Source organism: Hylobates moloch, unplaced genomic scaffold (genome assembly GCF_009828535.3).
Source record: "Hylobates moloch isolate HMO894 unplaced genomic scaffold, HMol_V3 SCAFFOLD_1, whole genome shotgun sequence".
Lineage (NCBI taxonomy): Eukaryota > Metazoa > Chordata > Mammalia > Primates > Hylobatidae > Hylobates > Hylobates moloch.
Genome location: NW_026652276.1, coordinates 216,404,816 through 216,431,715, shown reverse-complemented (window position 1 = coordinate 216,431,715; position 26,900 = coordinate 216,404,816). Strand labels below are relative to the sequence as shown.

Sequence of the window (26,900 nt, the reverse complement as noted above, 5' to 3'; positions counted from 1 at the left end):
TTTCATGTATTTTAATCACTTGTAATTCTTCTGTAACTACTTATCATTTTCTTGTCTCTCTCTCTTTTTTTTTTTTTTTAACTTGTCTGTGTCTTACGCTTTGTAGGATTTCTTTATACATTCTGGACATTAGCTTTTCATTATATGTAGCAAACATATCTTTTACTCTGATGCTTACTTTTAATTTTATTTATGTTTTCTTCTTTCCATGTTGCTAAGTTGATTAGTTGATTGTCTCCTTTTATGGCTTCTGAATTTCTGTTTTGCTTACAAAGACCTTCTATATCCCAAGATTTAAAAAAAAATCTGTTTTTTTTCTTTAACACTTCAATAATTTATTGATCACTAGATCATTTGGGATTTTTAAAAATTGCAGTATTAGATTATATACTATTTTTTCTTCAAATGGATAGCCCAGTGTCCCATCACTGTTTATAAAATGGTCCAGCCTTCCCATCTTGAGTTATACATTTTATCAAATATTAAAATCTCATAAACTCATGAGTCTGTTTCTAGATTTTTCTAATTTTGAGACAGGGTCTCTGTCACCCATGCTGGAGTGCGGTGGCACAATTATAGCTCACTGCAGCCTTGAACTCTTGGGCTCAAGCGATGCTCCTGCCTCAAGCCTCCCAAGTAGCTGGGACTACAGGTGTGTGCCACCATACCCAGCTTATTTTAAAATTTGTTATAGACATGGGGGCTTTGCTATGTTGTGCTGGTCTTGAACTCCTGGCTGGAGATGAACTCCTGCCCTCAAGCGATCCTCCTGCCTTGGCCTCTCAAAGTGCTGGGATTACAGTCATGAGCTGCTGTACCCAGCTACATCTAGATTCTTTAGTTACTTTGCTCTTTTGTCTAATTTTATATTAATAGGAAATTATTTAAATTACTGTAGCTTTATAGTATAATTTAGTATGTGATAGGGCAAATTCCCACTTTTTTCCCCAGAAGCTTCAAAATGATTCCCATGCATATATTCTTGTATGTAACCTTTAGGGTCAGTTTGTCCAATTATGTAAAAAATTACCACCATGATTTTGATAGGGATTAGTATAGAATTATAGATTAGTTTGCAGGCTATCAGATTTTAACTTAAAATAGTGATTTCAACCTAACCTTTTAATCTAACAGTGGCTTTAGCCTAAACTGTTACCTAAAAATTTAAAACTCCCCATAATCTAAAAAGTTATATTATTTAACTTTTCAAAAAGTGTTTGTGATATGAAGGTCTATTTGTTCCCTTCTTTCTTCCTGTTTATTGTAGGCTTTTTGTAGTATTACCATAGGAATACTTTTGTTTAATACGTGTTTGTCAGAAGTTTTCATTGGCATATTGTTATGTAATTAGTTGTATAGTTAAGGTCTATGGTTCTGTGGCATCCGAGTTTTTCTGAGTTTTAGCCTATGTTCCTGTGTCAAGAGTTTGATGTTAACATGTAACTATAGATGATTGAAGTCTCTTGTTTTCATTCGATTTGTTTTATAAATTGTGACAAACTTTAGAATAGTGTAATAGTCTTCTAGTTATGTGGCAATATTACTAGGTTTTAGGTCAAAGATGAGACAGTTAAGAGTGCTTTATTTCCCTAAAATGTGTTATGATTAGTGCTATAGGCTAGTACTAAATGTTTTATCGAGAAAAAAAGGAAGCTCTTTTATATTTATGTTGAATCCAAAATATTAATGATGCCAGGCCTTTTGTTTTGGTATTCAAAAATTTTCAGAAATCCATTCTGAAAGCCATTTCAGGTTGATAACAGTAGTTGCTCAGTCAGTATTTTTCAAAGTTTTTGACAGTGTGACTCTTAATTGTTGACTGTGCCATTTTTCCAGTAGTAAACAGTGTATTTTGTTTCTTCTCATGCAGGTTGTCAAAGTCCTACATTTAAGCTTTCAGTGCTGAACTTCCTTCTCCCTTAAATTATTATAAACTTTTGCTGCTGTTTAATAAACGTGAAGATGTCTCGCAGTCCTGATGTGAAGGAAGACCCTGTGGAGTGCCCTCTTTGCATGGAGCCGTTGGAGATAGATGATATCAACTTTTTCCCTTGCACCTGTGGCTACCAGATTTGCCGATTTTGTTGGCATCGAATTCGCACTGATGAAAATGGGCTTTGTCCTGCATGTAGAAAGGTAAATACTTCAAAATAACATCACAGTGATTTGTTTTAATTGTATAGTTTTTTGCTGCCATGTATATGAGCAAGTGAATTTAAAAGACTGTGCAAACCTCACCTGATTATATTATTTTATTATGTATATTAAGACATAATAAGGTGGAAAGAACACTGCACTGGGAGTCAGGGCCACGTCTTGGCTTTGTTTACTAGCTGTATGATCTTTGTAAAGTCATATAACCTCTCTGATTGGCCTTTAGTTTGTTGTTGTTTTTATCCGAGGAGAAAGACATGGTCAGGGATGCTTACTGCTTAAGAAAATTAAGAATAGAGAGGTAATGGATTTGGATAGGGTTGCATGAAATTAGAAAAACATTTTATATTACATGTGGGAGGAAATTCACCTCAATTTTCTAGTACAAAATCGGAGAGAAGAGGTTTACTAAAAAGAGTTAAAATGACAGAGAAATCCTCGTTCAGAAGATAATAAATGCTCATTTCTTGAGCCCTTACAGCAATTTTAGGCTGGTATTGATATTCCCATTTTACACTCAAGGAAACAGGAGCTTAGAGAACTTGTCCAGAGTCATCAACTTGTGAGTAGTAGGTAGGAGGTTTGGAATTCAAATATGTCTTTTGAGTCTATAGTCTGTTCTGAACTATTGTATTATTGAAAAGCCCCTCCTGGCCGGGCGCGGTGGCTCACACCTGTAATCCCAGCACTTTGGGAGGCTGAGGCGGGTGGATCACAAGGTCAGGATATCGAGACCATCCTGGCTAACACAGTGAAACCCCATCTCTACTAAAAATACAAAAAATTAGGCAGGTGTGGTGGCGGGCGCCTGTAGTCCCAGCTACTCGGGAGGCTGAGGCAGGAGAATGACGTGAACCAGGAGGTGGAGCTTGCAGTGAGCCAAGATCGTGCCATTGCACTCCAGCCTGGGCAACAGAGCAAGACTCCATCTCAAAAAAAAAAGAAAAGCCCCTCCTAACTCTACAAATCTATTATTTTTAATATTCTATGGGTTTTATTGTTTTGATAAGCACCAGCAACACAATTACAGTGTAGTGAATTAACTACTAGGATAGGTAGGACTGCCACATTTGTATTTTGAAGGACTTTATTTGTGACCTTAGGGATTAATGCAAATATCTGCCACTTTATTATGGAATTTGCCTTTTCTTTAATGTTTGTATAACTTAAACTTTATTTTCTAATTACCCATTTTAAAGACTTCGTGTCCATTACTATCAAATTTTGAGAAAGCTGAAATGTGTTTTAGATATCTAAAATTTAAAAAATAATCTATCTCTCAGTTTTCTTACCTGAGAATTTATAATAAACCTCAGAAGGCAATGCATTGTTTATTTATCATTAGATTTTTAAAATGAATCCAGTGGATATGTATATGTATTATATGAATAAAAAGTTAGGTCTATTTCAATGTTAATGTAGTTTATACATTTATATAGTTACACATATATTGTATATATAACATATATAATGTGTATATATAATTTGTATATATATGATATTTCACGTAGTTAATATAGTTTAAGAAATGTGAATGGAAAGGTAAATGAAAACCCTAACATTAGCTTTGGGCAAAATCTATATAAATTTTTGTTTATGGATTTTAAACATTTAGTTATATTTTAGAAATTGGTTCCCAGTCATTCCATAAGAAGACAATCATATTGAACTATTTCATCGGAAGTAATGACTTTCAGGATTGCCCAAGACTCTAAGGATTGTAAATTTGATTGGCTTCATGACGTTTATCTTTTTCTTTTCTTTTTTTTTCCCTTTGGGATGTTATGAAGTCACCTTAAAAGGACCAATTATTAAATTGTCATTAGAGAAAAATAAGTTATTTGGGGAAATTACAAAGAAAATCATTTCAGTCTTAAGAGATTACCTAAAACTACTTCAAGTCCTTAGAAAGTAAAAAAAGAAAAAAAAATAGAAGATTTTAAAGGTAAAAACAATATAACTTTATCAAAGCTTGATATGGATAAAAGGGTGTCCTGGGAATACCAGAAAGTGTGAGGAATCTCTGAAAGACAAGAAGGACGTTGGAATCAATTTCAAGGAGGAAGCATTAGATCAGCTCAAGAGAAAACTGCTTTAAAAAAAAAAAAGGAATGGCAGTGCTTCAGGATCCTAGGAAAAATATCAGTGTAGTTGGTCAAGTATGGTGTCAGAGCAGCCTTATGGGCCTATCCCCTTTTTTGTGCCATATAGCAGAGACAGATGCCCTCTAATTAAAACAGTGATTGTAAGTTTGAATCAGAGCCTTAAGGTTAATGGAAACATTCTGGAGGAACTAGGAGCTTCTATACCTAGCAGATTACCTGTCCAGCAATATGTCCTTGCTACAGTCACAAAGGAGAAGCTTGCAGTAAACAGAAATAGCATTTGTAGGCAGATTACCAGGATTCTCACATGTAAAGGTGTGCAAAAGCAAAGAATTAACACAGATTTCAGGAAAACCAACATCATGAAAGAGAAGCACAAAATTCAGTACATAGAAGATCCTAACACAGGAAACAAAACAGAAAGACATTTAAAACTATCATTGGTACCTTTCAGAAAGGAAAGAGGGAATGTCATATTCATGTAGAAAGATTATATTTCCTTATAAAAAGAACCAATTAGAGGGGTCTTGAAAAATCTTATAGATGGCCTGAAAAGCAAAATGGACACATTACAAGAGCAAATTGGTAAATTGGAAGCTTATACTGAGTGGGTTTTTATTGAAGAATATGATGCAACAAGAGAAAAAATAGAAAGCATGAAAGAAAAGCATCATAGATCCACAGGTTCTAATCTCTGCTGAGAGCAGTCTCAGAGGAGTGAACTAAAAATGAATAGGAAGAAATAATCAAAGAACTAATAGAAGAAAATTCCTCTTAGATTAGAAGGGCCCTGTGAGTGTGAAACAAGGTCACTGAAAAAGATCAATATCTGTTTATATAATTGTGAAATTTTAGAACATCTAGAATAGGGAAAACTCTAAAAGTTTGTGAGAGATAAATATTTAGAATACAAAAGAACAAGACTAAAATTAATACCAATATTTTCATTTTACAATTATAGAAAATAAACTGAGAAATTTATTTTCCCAAATTTTGAGGGACCATAACTTTGAAAGGAGAGCCCTCAATTTTATTAATGTGTAAAGGCATAATAAAACATTTTCACACATGCAAAGATTCATGAACTTTATTATTCATGAACCACCATACAAACAAATAGAGAGTTGAGGATGACTGCAGGGTTTTGACTGAACACCTGGAAGTAAAGAATGACCATTAACTGACATGGGGAAGACTGCATCAGGAATAGATTTTTGAGAAGATCAGAAACTCAGTTTTAGACATGTTAAGTATGAGATTCCTATTAGAAATCTAAGTGGAGATATTGAGTAGACAGGTGAATGAATGTTCATGTCTGGATTTCAGGTGAGGTTCTGGTATGGAGATACAGATTTGGGTGTCAGTTAGCATATAGTGTGTTATTTATAACATCGTGAGACTGGATGAGATCATAAATTGAAAAGATGAAAGATTGTCCAAGGATAAGCACCAAAACTTTCCAACAGTTACAGAAAAAAGAAATCCAGATTACAGAGGTCTAAGACAACCTCCATTTAGGGTCTCCAAGTTAAATCTTTAGCTGAGGTGGTTATTGTTATTAGGCCAGGAATAATTTTTTGGTTTCTTGTTGACTTAATCACATCTCCTAGAACCTCTCCTTGGTCTCCTGGTCACCAGACTTTGTACTGCAGGCAGCAGAGAGTCTTGGAGTCTGAATCCTGGCCTAGTCTTGCCAGAGAATCTGCTCAGCGCAGCGCAAGATAAATATTTATGAAGTTGCCTGTGTCAGTCGGAGTCGAGCAAGTCTTTGGTCTCTGGAGGCCATCTACAGTGGTTGTGTTAACACAGAGGAAAACCACAATGTTGCTAGAGGCCTAGAGAAGGTCATGAAGGTACCATTTACATGTAACCCAACCCTGCAGGGACAGGGTCTACAGAGGCCATGCTGTGAGGTGGCATATTGAGATGATCTGAAGAAACTTGGGAGATGCAAGTAGGGAACTAGTTGAATCAAGCTCCTGTTCTCAGTCTACAATATGAAACGTGACTGTTTTGCAGAAAGTTTCTCTTAGCTTTGATATCTTTGAAAAGCAGAGACAACCAGGTTTTAAAAGCCAAGAGAGTTTAGTGTTCCTTTTTGGTCCTAGCTGCTAAACACAGGCACAGGCTACTTGGTTTTTTCTTAGACTGCTTTTATGTGTCCTTTTAGTGCAGCATTTCTGAGAAAGCTACTGGTGGAAACAGCAGATATGGGAACATAGGTGGTGCACTGATGTGGCATTCTGTATTGATTTCCATGGAAACCAGAGACTATACAAGTAAATGAGAACTTTAACAGAAGTATTATTATTTTTATTTCAGAAATAATAGAAGATAATGTATCTATGAAACAAAAACAGGATGGTGGTTTGGACATGGTGGCTCATGCTTATAATCCCAACATTTTGGGAGGCTGAGGTGGGAGGATTGTTTGAGGATAGGAGTTTGAGACCAGCCTGGGTAATATGGCGAGGCCTCGTCTCTAATAACAATAACAAAAATTAGCTGAGTGTGGTGGCACATGCTTGTAGTCCCAGCTACTTGGGAGGCTAAGGTGGGAGGATCACTTGAACCCAGGAGGTTGAAGCTACAGTGAGCCATGTTCATGCCACTGCACTCCAGCCTGGGTGATAGAGCAAGTTACTGCCTCAAGAAAAAAAAAAAAAAGAACAGGATGATATAAAGAAGAATACTCAGTGAACGGTAACCATTGTTATTGGAAATTAAAATATAATAGCAAAAATAACTGAAGGAAAGCATCGGAAGATAAAGTTGAAAAGATCTTCTAGTGAAACAAAAAGCAAAAGAGATGAAATATTTGGGAGAAGAGATTAAGTTCATTTGAGGATCAATCAAGAAGGTCAAATACCAAACAAGTAAGTGCTCTAGGAAGAGATCAGTACTCTAGGAAGAGATCACAGTGATACAGAGGGGAAGTAATCATCCAAGAATATGATTGAAGAATATTTCCCAGAACCAAAGAACATATTTTCAGATTGAAAGGGCCTATCAAGTGTCCAACGCAAACTTTTTTATTTTGAAATACCAGAATACCAAAGACAAAGAAGTTCTACAAGCTTCCACAGAGGAAAATAGTAGATCGCACGTAAAAGACAAGAAATCCGAATCATTCAGATTTCTCAATAGCAAGACTTCAAGCTAGAAGACACTTCTGAAGGAAATTAATTTTCATCTTCGGATTCCATATCTGCTCAACTATTAAGTGTGACGGTACACTAAAAGACATTTTCAGACCTGAGAGGCCTCAAAATTTTTTTACCTTCCATACATTCTCTCTCAGGAATCTATTGGAGGATGTGCCCCACCAACATGAAGGAATAAAGAACAGAGAATCATGGGATAAAGGAAACAGGAGATCCAACACAGGAGAGAAGCCGCTGAGGAAAGGATAACAGCTGTGCCCAAGGTAAAGAGGGCAACCAGTCCAAAATGCAACACATCAGAGAACTCCAAGAGGGATTTGTAGAAAAAGATAAAATTAAAAGAATACTTGGTGTTCCAAAAGAGAAATGTCTTGTGAGACCATTTTGCCAGTTTGAAGAGATTTGATGGTTGAATTAGTAATAAACACCTAAAAATATAATCAGACAAAACAGATTAACTCAGGAAACAAAAAGTTGTAGAGAAATGAAAAAGCAATCATATTATGCTGCAGTGGCTCACATGTGAGGTAGGGGTCATGATATTTTTTTTTTTCCTATGCTGATGTTCTTGTTGCAGCATCGTTTGCAGAAAAGACTGTCCTTTCCCTCTGGATTGGTTTTGAAATCTTTCTTGAAAGTCAATTGCCCATAAATGTATAAATCCAATACTAGCATCTGTATTCTGTCCATTGATGATTATATCTATCCGTATGCTCATATCATACTGTCTTTATTACTGTAAGTTTTGAAACCTGGTGTGACAAGGTTTTCAACTTTGTTATTCTTTTTAGAGTTTATTTTGGGTATTCTGAGTATTTAGCATTTGCACATAAATTTTTGAATCTGTTTGTGAGTTTCTACAAAAAGCCTACGGGGATTTTGATGGAGATTACATTAACTATATAGATAGATCATTTTGAGGAAAAATGACATCTTAAAAATGTTGACTCCTTTAGTTCATGAAAAGGTATATCTTTACATGTTTTAAAATTTCTTTAGCAATGTTTTATAGTTTTCAGTATACATAATAGTGCAGCATGTTTGTTATATTTATCCATGTTTTATGTTTTTTAGCTATGGCACATGATATTGTTTCTTTTTTTTTTTTTGAGATGGAGTTTCACTCGTGTCACCCAGGCTGGAGTGCAGTGGCATGATCTCGGCTCACTGCAACCTCCACCTGCCGGGTTCAAGTGATTCTCCTGCCTCAGCCTCCGGAGTAACTGGGACTACAGGCGCGTGCCACCACACCTGGCTAATTTTTTGTATTTTTAGTAGAGATGGGGTTTCACCATGTTAGCCAGGATGGTCTCAATCTCCTGACCTTGTGATCCACCTGCCTTGGCCTCCCAAAGTGTCGGGATTACAGGCGTGAGCCACCGCACCCAGCCCAATATTGTTTCTAAAATTTCATTTTCCAGTTGTTTATTGCTAATTTACCATTTTTGAATGTTGACCATCTACATCAAGAAGCCTTGTTAATTAAATAGGTTCCTTAGGATTTTCTACATAGGTGATTATGTGTTCTATACAAAAAGACAGTTTTACTCTTTCCTTTCCAAGCTCTGCTTTTTAAAATTTTTTTTAGAGACAAGGTCTTGCTCTGTCACCCAGGCTATGAAGTGCAGTGGCACAAATATGGCTCACTGCAGTCTATAACTCCTGGGCTCAAACAGTACTTCTGTCTCAGCCTTCCCAGTAGGTGGGACTGTAGGCATGTGCTACCATGCCCAGCTAATTGTTTAAAAATTTTTTTTGTAAAGGTCTCGCTATGTTGCCCAGGCTGGTCTTGAACTCCTGGCCTCAAGCATCCTTCCACCTCAGCCCCCTCCAAAATGCTGGGATTATAGGCGTGAGTCACTGCAGCTGGTTCTGTGTTTTTAAATTCTTTTTCTTGCCTTAATTCTACTGGGTAACTGCTCTAGTGTTTAATGTTAAAAAGAAGTGATAAGAAAGATGTCTTTGTTCCCAATCTTAGCAGGAAGGCGTTAAGTATTACACCATTAAGTATGTTGCTGTCTGTGCATTTTTTGGTTTGGTCTTATCAGGTCAAGGAAGTTTTCCTTTATTCCTAATTTGCTGAGAGATTTTATCACGAATGGTGTTGAATTTTGCCAAATACCTTTTTTGATACTATTGAGATGGTTATATTTTTTCTCCCTTTATTCTGTGAAACGGTAATTTATGTTTTTTGGTTTTTTTAAAGCAATAGGGTCTTGGTCTCTCGCCCAGGGTGGAGTACAGTGGCCTCATTGTAGCTCACTGCAGCTTCAACCTCCTAGGCTCAAGCAATTCTCCTGCTTCAGCCTACCAAGTAGCTGGGACTACAGGTGTGCACCACCACACCTGGATAATTAAAAAATTTTTCTTATCTTTGCAGAGACTGGGCTCACTATGTTGCCCAGGCTGGTCTTGAACTGCTGCCCTCAGGTGTTCCTCCTGCCTCAGCCTCCTCAAGTGTTGGGATTATAGGCATGAACCACTACGTCTGGCCTATGTTAATTTTTGAATCACCTTTTCCTCTCAAAGATAAACCCCACTTGATTATAATGTGTTACCCTTTTTATATTCAGTTTGCTAATATTTTCAGAAGATTTTTTTTGTCTGTGTCATGAAGGGTATTTCTTTGTAGTTTTATATTGTTTTCAGTTTTGGTATCAAAGGAATACTGTCCGCATAAAATGAGTTGGGAAATGTTTCCTCATCTTCTGCCTTCTGAAAGAGTTTGCATGTCATTGGTATTCCTTTTTTATTTCTTTTCTAAATTCATGATTGGCATGGACCCTACTAGGTATCTTTGTTGGAAAGACACCTATGAAAACTAGCTATCACAATATTCCTGTATGTAGACCTCTGGAATTCTTTTTGGACTAACTCCATCTTTGTGGTATTTTGCCGCCATAAATTTCAGTTGTCTCAGCCTTTTCTAATTTTTATCGCTGTCTGTCCCCTCCATTCATTATGACTTTTGGACCCAGTACCAGGATCGGGTAAGTACTGGAAGAGCAGAAAGCTGGGGTAGTTATGGTATTCATCTGTCTTATTTCTTTTTTCTCAGAGATCACAGTCCTGCTGTTCATTGCCTGTTTCTTCAGTGTCTGAAAATAGTTATTTCCTGTATTTTGTCTAGTTCTTCAGTTGTTTATGATGATAGGACTAGTCTGTTACTTTCATGGCTGGAAGTGGAAGTGTGTAAATAACATTTGCATTTTATAATAATGTAATCCTGAATATTGCCCTAACCAAAGTTATGGTAGAAATTAGAAAGTGGACTCGGGATGTTTGATGAGGGGAACTGACAGGGCTAAATCTTCAAGTTGCATAATGTGATGATATCTAAAACTGAGAAATCAGGAAGTAGCAATATGAATGTATTATTTAGAGATATGGTAGTAAATGACAAAGAATCATCTAAAAGAGTCAAGATGATTATTTCTAGGAAGAGGCAACTGGTTGCAGAGGAGGAGGGAAAATGGGGGACTGCTCTTTTTCCTAACAAAACTTGTAGAACCGATTGACTAGAAGCATATTCAAGAAAAATATCAATGAAAGGAGGGAAAAATGATACAGTGGGCAAATGGAAATCATAGGAAAGAAGATATAATAGTACTGATATTAGTCATAATGAAATTCAAGATCAAACACATTTTAAAAGGGCAAAAGGTCCACAAAGTCATGAATCTTTATTTAACTTAACTGTACAGCTTTGAAGTATATTGAGCCATTATAAACACCAGGAGAAACTGACATCCGTATTTATAATGGAGAGACTTCACCTTCTGTATTTTAGAAATAGATGAAGTAGACAATAAAAAGAAAATGGGGAATTTGAATAACAGAATTAGCAAGATGTGTTTGTGTGTGTGTGTGTGTGTATAACTTTGTACAGATAAATTTGTCACAACTTTAAATACAAGAGCAGTGGTCAAAAAACAGGCCACAATGGAAAAATTAGCCAATTCCAAGAAGTAAATCTCCCTTGTGTATTTTAAAAATGTATCTTCCTTGGGAGACTTTTTCAGTCTGTGGGCTGGTGAATTTCCTTCGTTCAAGATAAAAATTAAGCTATTATCTCTTCAGATATTACCTTTTTTTCTCTTTCTTCTCCTCTGTGACTCTAAATATTTTTCAGATTTTTTTTTCACTGTCTTCTGTGTCTCTTAATCTCTTTTCTGTATGTTCTTTCTCCTTCATACCTTAGTAAATGATTTCTTCTCATCTGTCCTCATATGCGAATAGTTTCTTTTGGATCCAATCTGCCGCTAAATATGTCCATTGAGTTTTTAACTATTGGTTTTGTGTTTTCCATACCTAGAAGTAATGTTTGCTCTTTTTTTTTCTCTTGCTGTTATTTTAAAATAGATTATTATACCCTGTAGGTATTTTCAAGGTTGTATATTTTTTAAACAGATAAGCATTATTTTTTTAAAAAATCTTTGTCCAGTAATTCTAGTGGCTGAAGTCTGTGGGCTATGTTTCTGCTTATTGTTGCTCATGTTGTTGTATTTCTTTGTGTTTGGTTAATGTGGCTGCTTCCTTGTTGTTGTCATTGAGAAAACTATTTGTAAAGTTCCCCAAGGACTAGTGTGGATTTGCTTCTCTTTAGAGAGGCTTCAGTTTGGCTTCTGCTGGGTCCTGTAAGCATTGGCATTAGGGCTGCCATGTGCTTAAAGGTTTTTGGTCTAGCCAAGCAATATATCTTCCCTACGGTTGATTTCAACAATTTCTCCAAGACGATTTTCCCCTACCTACTTTTTCTTTTTTCTTACCTTAGTCTGACCTTTCTGTAGTTTGTTCTTACCCTAAGACTATCCTCTGGTTTGTAATTTGTTCTTATCCTGAGCCCACCGTTTGGAGGTGGGCTGTATCTCAGCTTATCATGGAACCTATTTTGCCAAAGACTACCGTGGGCTGGTGTTGGGCTTTGAATGTTCTTTCTCCTTAGCTCTTTCTCTGCCTACCCCATTTATTGTTAATCAGATTTTCTGTTTAGCCTCTGAATTTTTACTTTCAACCAAAAATTGGCTTGGGATTTTTCCGGTATAGATTTTTAGGATGTTAGTAAGAAGGAAAAAAAAAAACTTTTATGTTGTATTTTTCATGGTTTTTAGTAAGAGGGTTAATTAGCTCTCCATTACTGGAAACTAGAACTCTAAAAAAATAGTATAATAGTATAATCAAATTAGATGTTAACAGCAAAAGGATTTTTTAAAAGTTCATTTATCTGTAATACATAAATTATGGTCCTCCATAACTCTTGGTTTAAAGAGATCAAGAAGAAAATTACAAATTATCCTGAATCAATACTTGGAACATGACTTCTGAATATCTGGCATGAGACCAAAGTGGTATGTAGCAGAAAAGCTAAAGTTGTGAATACATTTATTAGAAAACAACAAAAATTAGAAAAAGAAGTGAGTACTATGGCAGTGGAAGGGATCAGAAAAAGAAATCAGAAAAAAATAAGCCCTATGACAGTGGAAGGGAGTGAGTAAGCAGAATTTTATGAAATAGGAAAAAAAAAAGTTTTTCAATAAAGATTAGAGCTGGTTATCTGAAAAGACCAATAAAATAATTAAAGTCTTAGCAAGTTTAATAAAAAGCAAAGAGAAGACACATGTAAGTAGCATTTGGAATAAAAGTGGAAACATAACTACACATATGGAAGAAATTAAGTAATTACACTAGAAACCGCAAACCATGTTAACTGGTAATTTGGCAGTTTATCACTATTAAAAATAGTGTTATATCTAAATACTTCTCCACAGGCAACTTATTTTGCATTAGTTTGATATGTAATACACAATAGTACGTTTAAAGAGAAATAATTTTCTGCTTGTAACTTTTCATTTGATACTATATTCCTAGAAATTTAACATGTGTTTTAGTCAAAAAGTTGATCAGATATATTTTTCCTTTTTTTTTTTTTTTTTTTTTTTTTTCCGAGATGGAGTTTCACTCTTGTCCCCTAGGCTGGAGTACAGTGGCGTGATCTCGGCTCACTGCAACCTCCATCTCCCGGGTTCAAGCGATTCTCCTGCCTGGGATTACAGGCATGAGCCACTGCACCCAGCCTGTATTTTTCTTTCTTTTTTTTTTTTTTTTTTTTTTTTTTTTTTTTTTTTTTTTGAGACGGAGTGGAGTGCAGTGGCGCGATCTCAGCTCAACGCAAGTTCTGCCTCCTGGGTTCACGCCATTCTCCTGCTCCAGCCTTCAAGTAGCTGGGACTATAGGTGCCTGCCATCACGCCCGGCTAATTGTTTTGTATTTTTAGTAGAGATGGGATTTCACCGTGTTAGCCAGGATGGTCTCAATCTCCTGACCTTGTGGTCCGCCCGCCTCGGCCTCCCAAAGTGCTGGGATTACAGGTGTGAGCCATCACACCTGGCCTTTGTATTTTTCTTTATATCCATTTTTAGTGCTAGTATTATTAGCTTTGTGAGTCTTACTGTCTGCAGTTACTCATGTTTGGTTTCTTCATTTCCCCCCCTTTTTTTGAAATAGGGTCTTGCCTTGGCACCCAAGCTGGAGCACAGTGATGCCATCGTAGTTCATTACAGCCTCCAACTCCTGTGCTCAAGCATCCCTCCTGCCTCAGCCTCCCAAGTAGCTGCGACTGTAGGTGCACACCACCATGCCTGGCTAATTTTTTTAATTTTTTGTAGAGATGGGGGTCTCACTGTGTTGCTCAGGCTGGTCTTGCAGTCCTCCTACCTCACCCTCCCTAAGTGCTGGAATTACAGGTGTGAGCCACCGCACCCAGCCCTCCCATCTTTATAGTCTACCTCTCATCCTTATTTTATTGTGTTAGTTTATTGATATTCTGACCTTGGGTTTGTACAGTAGGTATATATGGTGCTGTGTGTAGAGAAGAAATTGTAATGGAGGAGGAACTATTTTGGAATACATGCTTTTCCAATGTTTTAATAAAACTTTTGGACAAGTTGAAGTTAATAAACCTTTTGATTATGCATTTGCTATTTGTGGTTAGCATATTTTATATTTTTCAGGTGTTAAGATTAAACAACTAGTATTTATAACTTCTTTTAAGGTACTGGAATAAGATATATTTGGAGGGTAAATTGTGGTAGAATACTCTGTCTCATGTTCTCCTGTGTTTGTATCTTCTGTATTATGTAGCAGTTATGTTCCAACAACGTTGACTTTGAAGCCTGATGGAAATATATTTCCATAGGAACAAAACTTGGAATAACATAGCAAAAAGACTAAGACAACAATATAACTCAGTGTTGTATGCTCAACATGATGGTGCATCAGTAATATACTTGATAAAAGTTGATATTGCAACCTGATTTTTCTTGTCACTCTCCATCAATTTTTTTGTGTTCATGTATTTTCAAATATTACATGACTTTACCTCATGTTTAATCAGTATTTTATACAACCTCATAGAATGCTAACAAAGGAAAAAGCTTGAGGGTGTTTGTCACATTCTGCCAGTTCTCAGAAAAATCTAAGTCCCAGAAAATTTACATCATTGCTTCTTAGACTGTCTGTGATGAAGAACCAGATTTTTTCTTTTCTTTCTTTTACCCTGTCTGTTGAAGACTGATACAGAGTGCTATTTTGCATGGCTAATATTTTGCTTGTGTCATATGTTCAACTACATTGAAAAATATCTTATTCTTCAGAGTCCACTGGTGATGTACCTGAATGTTGGGGTAGTGTCAGTTGCTCTGAGAGTTTCTGAATGCTTATCTCAGTTTTTGTACTTTCCTTGTTATGGACTGGTAAAATGCAGTGCATCAACTATACTTTGAAACAAAACTAGGAGCAATCCATGTGTTTGATCCATTCAGGCAGTGGAGCATCACTATTTTAGATGTCAGTGAAGAGCCACAGCTTTCAAATGAACTTTGTTTGTTTGTTTTTGAGAAGGAGTCTGGCTCTGTCTCCCAGGCTGGAGTGCAGTGGCACAATCTCAGCTCCCTGCAACCTCTGCCTCTTGGGTTCAAGCAATTCACCTGCCTCAGCCTCCCAAGTAGCTGGGGTTACAGGCTCATGCTACCACACCCGACTAATTTTTTAAAATATTTTTCGTAGAGATGTGGTTTTACCATGTTGGCCAGGCTGGTCTTGAACTCCTGACCTCGAGTGATCTGCCCACCTCAGCCTCCCAAAGTGCTGGAATTACAGGCATGAGCCACTGCACCTGGCCTCCAGTGAACTTAATTGTAAACACTTTAAAAGGAACTACCCCAGGAATTCTAGGGTAGAAAACAGCTTTTCTAGGTGCAAATGAATAATTTAAGTTATCTTATAGAAAAGTATTTTAATTAGTTAATATATAGTTCACTTTTATATCTTTTTACATTTGTGCCTTTAGAGTTCCAAATAGCTTCAAGGGATTAAAATCATCCAGACAGATAGATTAAGATTTGAAGGAGATAATTAATGTAGGTACAGAAAAGTAAGTGGAGAAGAAAGTTTTGAGAGGAAGGCATTAAGAAAAAACTTAAATGTGGAAGACTACATAATTGATTGAGGAACTGAACTTACCTTAATAGATCTTTGACTGTTTGGTTCCTTAAATTAAAATGCAAGAAATAATTTATGTTTTAATAAAAAAGTATGTGTGTGTGTTTTTTGTTTGTTTGTTTGTTTTGGTGGCTTTTAAAAGACAAATGCTGAGTTTTCAGTTCTGGAGAGTAGCTTTTGATGTTCGCTTGGCAAATATTTATTGAGCTTCTGAAATCATACTAAATTTATATTTGATCCTGGAGAAAGTCCTAAAATCATACCAAAATCAGGTAAATTACTAAGCAAGCTGCTTTGTATGCCTTCTACTCACAAATAAGATGGAGTATGCCAAATAGGATCCACTAACTCAAAGATACAGATTCTTAATGTGGGAATCAAATGGTATGGATGTTTACATCCTACCAAACTGTTAAGGATTAAGCCTGAATCTTTTTTGGGTCACCAGCTCTAATTCATTGATGATAAGGTAAACTGAAGAGTATTAAGTTTTCTTAAAAAGCAGTAAGTTAAAATTGAAAGTGGGAACAAAAGGGAAAGAATAGGGTTCTTAGAGACCTCAGGGTATATACTAGTAAAAGTTGTGGAATATAAGGTGAAATCTCACTTTCTTAATTGACGTCAGCATTAGTCTGGGTATGTTCACAAATTTGAGAGGTTTTTTTTTTTTTTAACACATATATGAAGAGATGGAAGTTAACTTTACATTAAAGTCATAGCAAAATTTCAGGCTTGTAGCTATTTCTTCCACCCTTCCTTGTTTCCACCTTTTTTTTTTTTTTTTGGTTTGGCATTATTTCTGTTGTTCCCCACTCTTGTATTCTGATAGGTGCCAATTTCACTACCAGTTGAGTTTCCATCCCTGGAATCTCTTCCTATCCGATTTAAATTATTATGGCATTTAATGTGCCCCTATGTTGGTGTTGTGTGTGCAGGGGTCTGGGGGGAGAGAAGAAAAGAAAAAATAATGTGTCGCATCTTCCATTTATCATTAACTATTTGTTTTTAGTAGTAATAATTGACTTTTGAATACTTATATGTAGGACACAGTGTTAATCACTTTATAGGTGAATAAATAAAGTACTGTAGTTTCCATTTTACAGAGGAGAAGACTGAGGTAGAAAGGTCATATGACTTTACCAAAGTCACTAAGATAGTAATGGGTGAGCTAGGATTCAGTGCCAGCATTCTGTCTCCAGAGCCCTCATTTAGTAGCCCTAGCATTAGTAGTAGGAATGAAAATTGTATCAAAATGCTAAGAAAGAAAAGATCACACAACAGTGTGATTGCTAGTATTTACTGAGAGATTACTATGTTCCAGGCACAGTAATAATTGCTTTAAGAACAAATGTGTAACTTCATTAATCTTCTAGCACATAGTAGGTTTTCATTAAATATTTGTTAATTATAATATGTAAAACCCACATTTAGATGCAAGAACTTACACTCCTTGCCTCTTACGTAGCATCTTAGAAGCTTAATCTTCCCATAAACTCTGTTGGACACTGCAGGGAATATCAAGATTGGTTTGTTGTTGTTTTGCCTTTAAACCGTAGATGTTTTAGCACTAAAAGTGTTCTGTGCTAAGCTCCAAAAATTTTTTTATTAGAACTATTTTATTTAACATTTGTCTTTTATTAAATAAGAAAATTTTTTAAGCAATTGAAACATTCTGATAAAGGGAGAATGTAACAAATAACCACATACCCACCACCGAGAATCAGATAATTACTTACGCAGTTTTTTTTAAAATTTTTTAATTTAATGCTAACTTCTATGTTTGTTTCATGCTTAAAGCCATATCCAGAAGACCCAGCAGTTTATAAACCACTCTCCCAGGAAGAACTGCAAAGGATAAAGAATGAGAAGAAACAGAAACAAAATGAGAGAAAACAGAAAATATCAGAAAATCGCAAACATTTGGCTAGTGTACGTGTCGTACAAAAAAACCTCGTCTTTGTTGTAGGTTTATCTCAGCGCCTAGCAGACCCAGAGGTAAGTCCTCTTGTTTTCTTTGTCATCTTAATATTTTTTTCTGTTTCCCTGTCTTACTTGGAAATAATATTTGACCCTGCTCAATTGTGTGATTCCTCTGAACACATTATATCTTGAAGGAGAAAATAAGAAATTACTTTTGAATAATTGCTAAGAAACCAATGACCAGTCGTGATCTTAGGCAAGTGTCTTAATCTTTCTTGGCTTCAGTTTCTTCAGTTATAAAACTAAAGAGTTGAACTAGATTTCTAACATGCTGACAGTCTGTGAAAATTGGATAATGATTCTATTTTGCTGTTAAGGCTAACATGTGACATGAATACTCTGTTTCTTTTCTCTTTTCTGTATCTATATAAGGACCAACAGTGGAGATGCAGTTACTTGAACCCACTAGAGACTTTAGTAACCTAGATTTTAAAAATTCTGCCCAAATAGTAATTCTTGATTTTTCAGAACTATTGCTATACTGTATCATCATTCTTATTCATTTTAAGCCACTTTGGAGGAAGAGGGAGAATTTGGTAATGTGAAATAAAGGACCCAATTTCTTTGTCATTCATTCGGGGGGAGGAGAGAGCTTAACCTTGTTTCTTAGTACCTCTTTTTTCTCTTCTTCCACCACAAGCCTTGTTAGAGTAATGTCGAACTCATACTTTCCTTGAGGCCCTTGGATATGCATCTGGTAATTTTTAGTTTCTGATATACCATGAGATACTGACTAGATTGTTGAGAAGGCAAATATAAGCTGATCGACAGGCAGAGTGTTTACTTGGTAGGAGAGGGCTGGTTTTGGGGGATCTTCCAAAAGATCCTTGAGAAGAGTTTAAAGTAATATTCGGCATGGTACCCATCAAAGGAAAGATTGTAGTGAACATGCTTAAGGAGATAGGAACCTTGGGAATTGGCTGAGCATGTTAAAGTCCCCAGAAGGAGGATCTTTAAGGAGTCTAATGTCTGTTTTTGTAAAAATTAATTTAAAAAATAACTAATCTTTATTGATGATGTGTTTATATGTGTTGCGACTATACAGGGCTTCAAAATCAATACGAAATGATTTTGACCCTGCGAAAGTCAGGGACATTAGTAAGAAGGATCTGTCATGGATGATAAACATGGAGGCAACTCAAGAATTACTAGGACCTAGGTCCAGGGATGCTGGCAGTCGTTAGTCACATGATACTCAGGAGACCAAGTTCTTTCCAAATCCAAAGGAGTGGTCTAGAGTTGATACAGAAAAAGACTTCTTCTGTAAGAAATGTTCAGCAGAGAGCTCATTTTAGGTGTATGACTCACCTTCTGTAGCCAGTTCTCCTCCTTTTTTTTTAAGCTAGTGGTTATTCCCCAGACAGACAGAATCCTACCTCACCTTTGATCGTTTCCTTGAACAACATCTCAACTTTGCACTAATCCTTTTATCTCCATCTTTTAACTCTATTAAATAGAGTTAAAAAGGTGTGAGCTACCTTTTTTTCTAACCACAGGACACTTCTGTATACTCCTCTAACCAGTGGGCACTTATGCCAGTATTTACTCCTACTAATATTACTGATTAGAGTCTACTTTTTTTTTTTTTTTTTTTTTTTTGAGACACGGTCTTACTTTGTCATCCAGGCTGGAGTGTAGTGGTATGATCATGGCTCACTGCAGCCTCAGCCTCCTGGGCTCAAGTGATTCTTGTGCCTCAGCCCCCCAAGTAACTGGGTCTACAGGTGCATATCACCACACCTGGCTAATTTTTGTATTTTTTGCAGAGATGGGGTGTTGCCATGTTGCCCAGGCTGGTCTTGAACTCCTGAGCTCAAGCAATCTGCCCGCCTTGGCCTCCTAAAGTGCTGGGATTGCAGGTATGAGCCACTGCGCCCAACCCAGAATCTACTTTCACCTTTCTGAAGTGCAGTTCCAGTAAATGAATGGAACTTTTATCTTGATTTGAGAGCTCTTGGATATGGATGTTCCTGTTTTTATTAATACATCTTGGATCTGATCAACTGTAGTACTGGAGGTATATGAAATAGCATCCAAAATTTGGATGAAATTAAGGCATAGACTGAATACATTTGGATTATAAGTTTCCTACCTTTTCTTTTGGGTATGTGATTTATAAGAGGGTTTTTTGTTTGTTTGTTTGTTTTTTGCCCAGGCTGGAGTGCAGTGCACAATCTCGGCTCACTGCAGCCTCCACTCCCTGGGTTCAAGTGATTCTGCTGCCTCCACCACCTGAGGAGCTGGGATTACAGGTGTGTGCCACCGTGCCCAGCTAATTTTTTTTTTTTTTTTTGTATTTTTAGTAGAGATGGGGTTTCACCGTGTTGACCAGGCTGGTCTGAAACTCCTTACCTCAAGTGATCCACCTGCCTCGGCCTCCCGAAGTGCTGGGAGTACAGGTGTGAGCCATTGTGTTTTTTATTTGCTTACAGGGATTTCTTATTTCCATTTCAAGTAACTCTAGTAAGATTAATCTTAACTATATACTGAAGGAAATGAATCTAAGTAGTGACTACTGAAAGAGAGTACTTTATCATGAGTCTAAGTATACTTAAAAATATACTCTACTAGTTTTATATATTTGAAGTAATTCTTTCTTGGTGAGAGGACATTGGATTTTCTCAAATAAAATAAATGGGTGCTTTCCTTTATTTCTCTTGAAAGTCCACAAAGACCAGAGACAAGTGTTTTGTTTTTTATTAAATAGTACCACTTCTAAATAATATCTTTTTTTTTTTTTTTTTTTTTTTTTTTTGAGACGGAGTCTTGCTCTGTCGCCCAGGCTGGAGTGCAGTGGCGCGATCTGGGCTCACTGCAACCTCCGCCTCCCGGGTTCACGCCATTCTCCTGCCTCAGCCTCTCCGAGTAGCTGGGACTACAGGCGCCCGCCACCACGCCCGGCTAATTTTTTGTATTTTTGGTAGAGACGGGGTTTCACCGTGGTCTCGATCTCCTGACCTCGTGATCCGCCCGCCTCGGCCTCCCAAAGTGCTGGGATTACAAGCGTGAGCCACCGCGCCCGGCCAATAATATCTTTTAAAATTCTCTTAATTTGTCTTTATAACCTTTTTAGTATTTGGAAAACTTCTAGTGAAGTTGGCGTCACTAGAAAACTTAAGGTTCAAATTGTTAGCGTCACGTTCAAGTCAAAGAAGGATCCTTGTAATTTATTTATCTTTGGATGATGACCAATTTGATATTTGACCTAATTCTGATTAACAGAATAGGAGAGTTTAGGAACAATTAAAACTTATATTGAAAATAATTTTTGCATACCAAAAAGCTTCATACCAAGATTGATTGTCAAATGTATTCATTTGTTGGTTGACAGAAAAAAAAATGATCTTAGAAGACAAGGTAATTAGAGCCAACGATAGAGGTAATGATGATCACCTTCTAAGTCCTAAAATTTGAGATTTGTGAGGACCTAATTCATTTATTCTGCAAATTAATTCTTGAATACCTACCATTTGCTAGATATTTTGATGCCAGGGGGCGGGTAGGGGGGAAGTAGTTAGCAAGCCAGACACAAGCTCACAGACTGGTAAGGGAAGACAGAATTTTAAGTGCTTACATGTGTGCTGAGTATTTATAAAAGGAAAGTACACAGCTTTTTGGGAACATATATTAGAACACTTAGCTAGTGTGGAGATTGACAAAAAGCTTTTCTGAGGAAAGGATAATTAGGGTCAGCTTGAAGAATTAATAGGTGTTATCTAGGTAGCACATAAAGAAGAGTGTCCTGGGTATATGTGATAACCCAGGAGAGCAGCTTGTTTGATGAACTATATGACTTTAAAGACACAACATTTCATTTTACAAATAAGAAACTGAGGCAAAAGGAAGTTGAGTGACTTGCCCCTGGTCTTACAGTTCCTATTCCAGTGTATTCTGTGTTGATTATTGGCATGTTGTTCATCCATCCATTCTTTTATTCACTCGTTAATCCGTCTGATTACCAAGTTTTTGTTTTTCTCTGTAGTGTCTATGAATACTTCACTGTTTTCCCAAGGAATATATAGCAAGACATTTTGGTCACTAGACATGCCCTTGAACATTTATAATTCTGTCACATGGCCGCTTATTTTCTATGTTAGTAGGAAAACTGGCCCACTGTGAAGTACCTCGTGACACTGAGTATATAGATAATGTGCCGATGTACAGGGTGCTTTGTCTGCTCTCCATAACCTTTATTTGTTCACTAGAATACTATTTTGCTAGTTGTTTAGGCAGAATCTAGAGTGTTCAAGTTAATATGGAAAGTTTAATTCATTGTTTTTCCCTTGCCTGGGTAGCCTGTTTCTTGTCAACCACTTGCCATTTGCTAATACCTTGAGGCCCACTATTGTTACAAATCCATGTAATTCTTTTTGTTTAATGCTAAGATAGTTCAGTTTTTCAGTAAGTATTTACTGAGTACCTGCAATATGCCAGGCGTTATTTAAGACACTGAGCATACACTGATAAACAAGTAGTAGTAAATAAGTAGTATGTTCATTTTTACGAAAGTAACAATATGAGAAGTGTTGTGTGCTGTGAAGGCCCAAGGGATAGCATTCCACTTTGGGAGGGAGGTACGTACCCTTCTGCTGTCTTTGGGGTAAAGTGCTTCTGGCACAGCAACTATACAAATGCTTCTGGTTGAGAAAGACCTCGATCTGCAAGTGATTTGTTTGGCTGGAAGATTAGATTGCAGTGGTGAGAGATAAGGTGCCAAAGTAAGTGGTAATGGATCCTGAAGGGCTTTCTAACCATGCTAAGGAGTTTGCACTTTATCCTAAAGGCAGTGGAAAGCTTTTGAATGTTCTTAAGAACAGAGTGACATGGTTAGATTTGCGCCTTGACAGTATCATTCTGGCTGCAGTGTGAACATGTCATCATAATTACATACTAATCTCATGTTGTTATAAAGGTGTTACACCCAAACGTTGGCCAGAAAACGTTTCCATAAACCAGTGGCCTGCAACCTCATCCGACTCAGTGTCCACTTTTTAAAAACTAATGTAACACCCCTTGACTTTCATGAAATGACTTCTTGATAATATAATTTGTCTACACACATAATTTGAAAAAGTACACGTAAACAAGGAATAAAAGGAAAGTAATTATAAAAAGACTATTTGTACATATAAATGCTTGGAGATTTCTACTCTAGAACCTTGTTATTCAAGGTGTGGCCTCTGGGCCCGTAACATTAATATCACCGGAGAGCTTATCAGGCGAACTCTTCAGCCCTGCCTCAGATCTACTGGATCTGAATCTGCATTTTAACTAGATCATAGAAGGATTTCTTTACATATTGAGGCTCTAAAGTACTATTTGATCCTATGTAATAAAGAAGTAAGATACTTGCACCTATTTGTAAAATCATGGACTGTGACAGCTACAAATGCAGATTGTTACTGGTGTATGAATTGGCAACTCAGGTACCATGAAACATCAATAATGCGATTTTTCTCAGACAACTCTTAGTAAAATTTTAAACAAAGCTGGGAAAATACTTTGTAATTATGTATAATATGGAATTTGTTTCTGGCTCAGTAAACAGCTTCAGGCATGTCTTGTAGGACATTCAGAAATTGTGCAGGACAATTCTTTGTTTTACGGGGCTAGCCTGAACCTTGTAAGACATCTCTGGTCCCCATCCACTGAACACCAGTAGACTCTCCCAGTCACTTTAACAGTCTCTCCCAATAAAAGCTTCCACAAATTTCCACACTGCCCCTCGAGTGCTTCCCTCATTGAGAACTACTGCCTTAAACCTATGATGCTGATGCAGGACAACCTGTGACCAGCCTGACTGAACCCTTTGGAGCAGGTATCTTAGCTATGAGGCTGGTTGCTGAGTTGGTATGCATCCAGCTGGAATATTGAATGCAGTTCCGAACTCCACTAGCCAGAAAGCTTTTTCAAACTCTGCTCTTCTCTCTTTATCAACCCTGAGACTTTGCTACAAATAACTTAAGGGTCATTGTGTTAGCCACTATTACTATCATATCCCTCAGGGGTTTTGGGTGGAAAAAAAAATTGAAACTCAGTGTAATTACCTCACCTTCTAATCCGTTAGAATTGGCTACAGCAAACATAACAGTTACCTTATACTTACAAGCACCTAAAATAAAATATAAGATTAATTACTTTCTATTAATTAGGTGGAAGACTTAAGAATTAGTGATACACCTACCATAGATTTATTCATGAAGCTTTGATTCTATCAAATGCAGAACATAATAGCTAAATTATAAGTCTGTAAGAATATTATCAAATATGAATGGAAAGAAATACTTTACACACACTTGAATAGGTACATGCAGAAAGCTTTCATTTGGAGAGAGCTTGCTATTTGGAGAGATTGTAGGAACAGTAGGTCTAAAGGTACATTCTAGGAAAACAGAATTTTGAGGTAGTTGCAAATTACGGGAGATGTCTTTTTGTCAAGTTACATACTGGTCAAATTACCCAAGGTTAAGTTTGTAAGAGAAGCTGAAAGAATAATGTTCACAAAGTGAAGGAGATGAGGTACGTAGGGGAAATAACCACCAAGAAGTAACCAAGTAATAATGAAACGTATAAATTTGTTTCCGAAATGTTATGTATCAGGAAAAGTAGGGAAAAACCTCAACAGACAGATGAGAAATGGTAAAACTCATTGACATAGGAAACTGTATGCACAATGATAAATCATAAAGCATAGAGGGTTGAGTAGGCACTCTGTTATTTGAAATTTGTAATTTATAAACGATGTTATATACAATAGATTTATGAGTAAAGACTGTCTCTATGTCTGTTCTTTCAATTGTCTTTACCTTTAATACATAATTTTGGTCATTGTTTTTGAAGAATTGCTTTCGTATAAGGATCATCTCTTAATGGCAATGTAGTTAAGATCTTTGATCTGTTTTGTATTTAAGAATACTGTACAGGTAAGATCCCATAGATTATTGGAGCAGTTATTAGAACATAGTGGATAATACCAAATTTAGTGAGTCTCAGTTTCTATTCAGTGGGTCAAGAAAAAAATAGCTTTTAGACTCTTGATTTCCTATAGGTTAGCTACACAAACTGCAATTAGGAGGTAGTGACATTTATTAGAAAACTTTAAAAATTATTGTTTTTCTTTTGCTGAAGAGGGATGATGAATGTCTCCATTATAAGGATAAAGTTGTTGAAAATGGGGACAGTTTATACCTTATTTCTTCTTCTTTTATAGGTTTTAAAACGACCAGAATATTTTGGGAAGTTTGGTAAAATACATAAAGTTGTCATCAATAATAGCACATCATATGCAGGCTCACAGGTAACTAATTTTAGGGATTTTTGCCTTTCCTCCTTATGGTCTGGGCTTGACCTGGGCTATTCCAAAGAAAACTTTGCTCTCTCTGATTAGAAACCTTGAGGGACAAGGACTTAAGCAGTGTAGTGACCTCTGTTGGTGGGGTGGGGGATTTTTTTGCTGCCTAAATGACCCTTGTAGGACTTAACAATTAAGAGGGAAATAGTAAAACAAACATTTAGTGATGGAGTGAAAGGGAGGGGGAGGTGTGTCTGTTATCAGGCAATGTGATAAATAGATAAGGATTAGATAGTGATTTCTAATCTGTAATATTTTCAGATATTGAAAACTTAATAGTGTCTTTGTTATGCTGGTGTTATCAGATAGAAAAGTTTTCCAGATTGCATTTATTTTTGAGAGAACATAATTTGACATAGTCTTTAAATCTTATTTTTTAATCTAAATTTTAATTTTTTTACAACCTTGACGAGCCTGTCAAATGACTTTTTTAAAAAATAAATGCCAAGTCAAAGTGATATTTTAATCACATATATTACAGTATTCTTAAAATCAGATAAAATTCATTGAGTATTATTACTTTCAAATGAGCTAGTTTAGTGTTTAATCAAAACTGCCACTACTACTACTAATTATTGTCATTAGTAATAGTAGTAGTCAAGGTCTTTAGAATTCCCTAGGTTGCAGTAGAATTTTTTTAGTATTGTTTAATTTTTAACTAATGACAGTGGAATGGGATGTTTTCACTTTAGGGTCCAAGCGCCAGTGCTTATGTAACCTATATCCGGTCAGAAGATGCTCTCAGAGCCATACAGTGTGTCAACAATGTGGTAGTAGATGGCAGAACACTTAAGGTAATATAGTCCTCTTGATTCTTTTTTTTTTTTTTTTTTTAAGGGAGACGAGATAAAATATAGTAAGTAGAGGAGAACTGAGCATTTATATATTAAATTTGACAGTTAATTTGAAGAGTCTGTCTTAGGATCTATACCATCTATTATAGCTAATTTTTTTACTGCTGACTTCTGTAGGGTCCTCTTTTACCAGATAGGAATAAACACATTCATTATCGGGGATAATCTTTTAAAATATCGCATTTTTACATATACCTTATTGTGTGAAAATAGAACCATTATTTTCTTCAGAAATAGGTAGTCCTTAAATATATGGACATTGATTCCGGTTTCAGTGAAGAGTCCCACTAAGCAAAGCTTTATTGTTAATGGAAGAAGGATGGCATAATTAGAAAAAGGAATTTGCCTTCTTATGTGTCTAACCACTCATAACATGGAACAGATTTTTTTGTCTATCTCCTCTCCTGATATCTAGGGAAGATTTGGGTGTTCAAGTTTTGGAAACCATAGACAGATGTTTCCTTTAGTTCTTCCAAATGAGCCTCATCTATAATAAATCCTGCTAATAATAGTTTAGTTCTATAGTATTTGCAGCCATGCTTTTTGTTTTGTGATGTTTGTGCCTCATTTTAGGTGACTTGAAAACACTAAACATGGAGATTCTCATTGTGTTGTCAGTTCACATTGAGTCTTCTTTTCCTTTACCCCTCTTACTCCTGCAGGCCTCTCTAGGTACAACAAAATACTGCAGTTACTTCTTAAAGAATATGCAGTGTCCAAAACCTGACTGCATGTATCTTCATGAATTGGGAGATGAGGCGGCCAGCTTCACAAAAGAGGAAATGCAGGTAGT

The 26,900-nt window shown here is 36.4% G+C and overlaps 1 protein-coding gene across 7 annotated transcripts in view; it reads left to right on the top strand.

Moving 5' to 3' along the window:
* CNOT4 (CCR4-NOT transcription complex subunit 4) overlaps positions 1-26,900 on the top strand; it is a 147,357-nt gene that overhangs the window by 68,393 nt on the left and 52,064 nt on the right. For all 7 annotated transcript variants that reach the window (XR_009209505.1, XM_032761845.2, XM_032761843.2 and 4 more), the window contains exons 2-6: positions 1,871-2,136; positions 17,720-17,917; positions 25,113-25,199; positions 25,946-26,047; positions 26,770-26,895. Coding sequence is in view for 6 of the 7 variants with exons in the window: in XM_032761845.2 (XP_032617736.1) it covers positions 1,963-2,136; positions 17,720-17,917; positions 25,113-25,199; positions 25,946-26,047; positions 26,770-26,895 (687 nt within the window). In the remaining variant the exon portion in view is untranslated. The remainder of the gene's footprint in view (positions 1-1,870; positions 2,137-17,719; positions 17,918-25,112; positions 25,200-25,945; positions 26,048-26,769; positions 26,896-26,900) is intronic.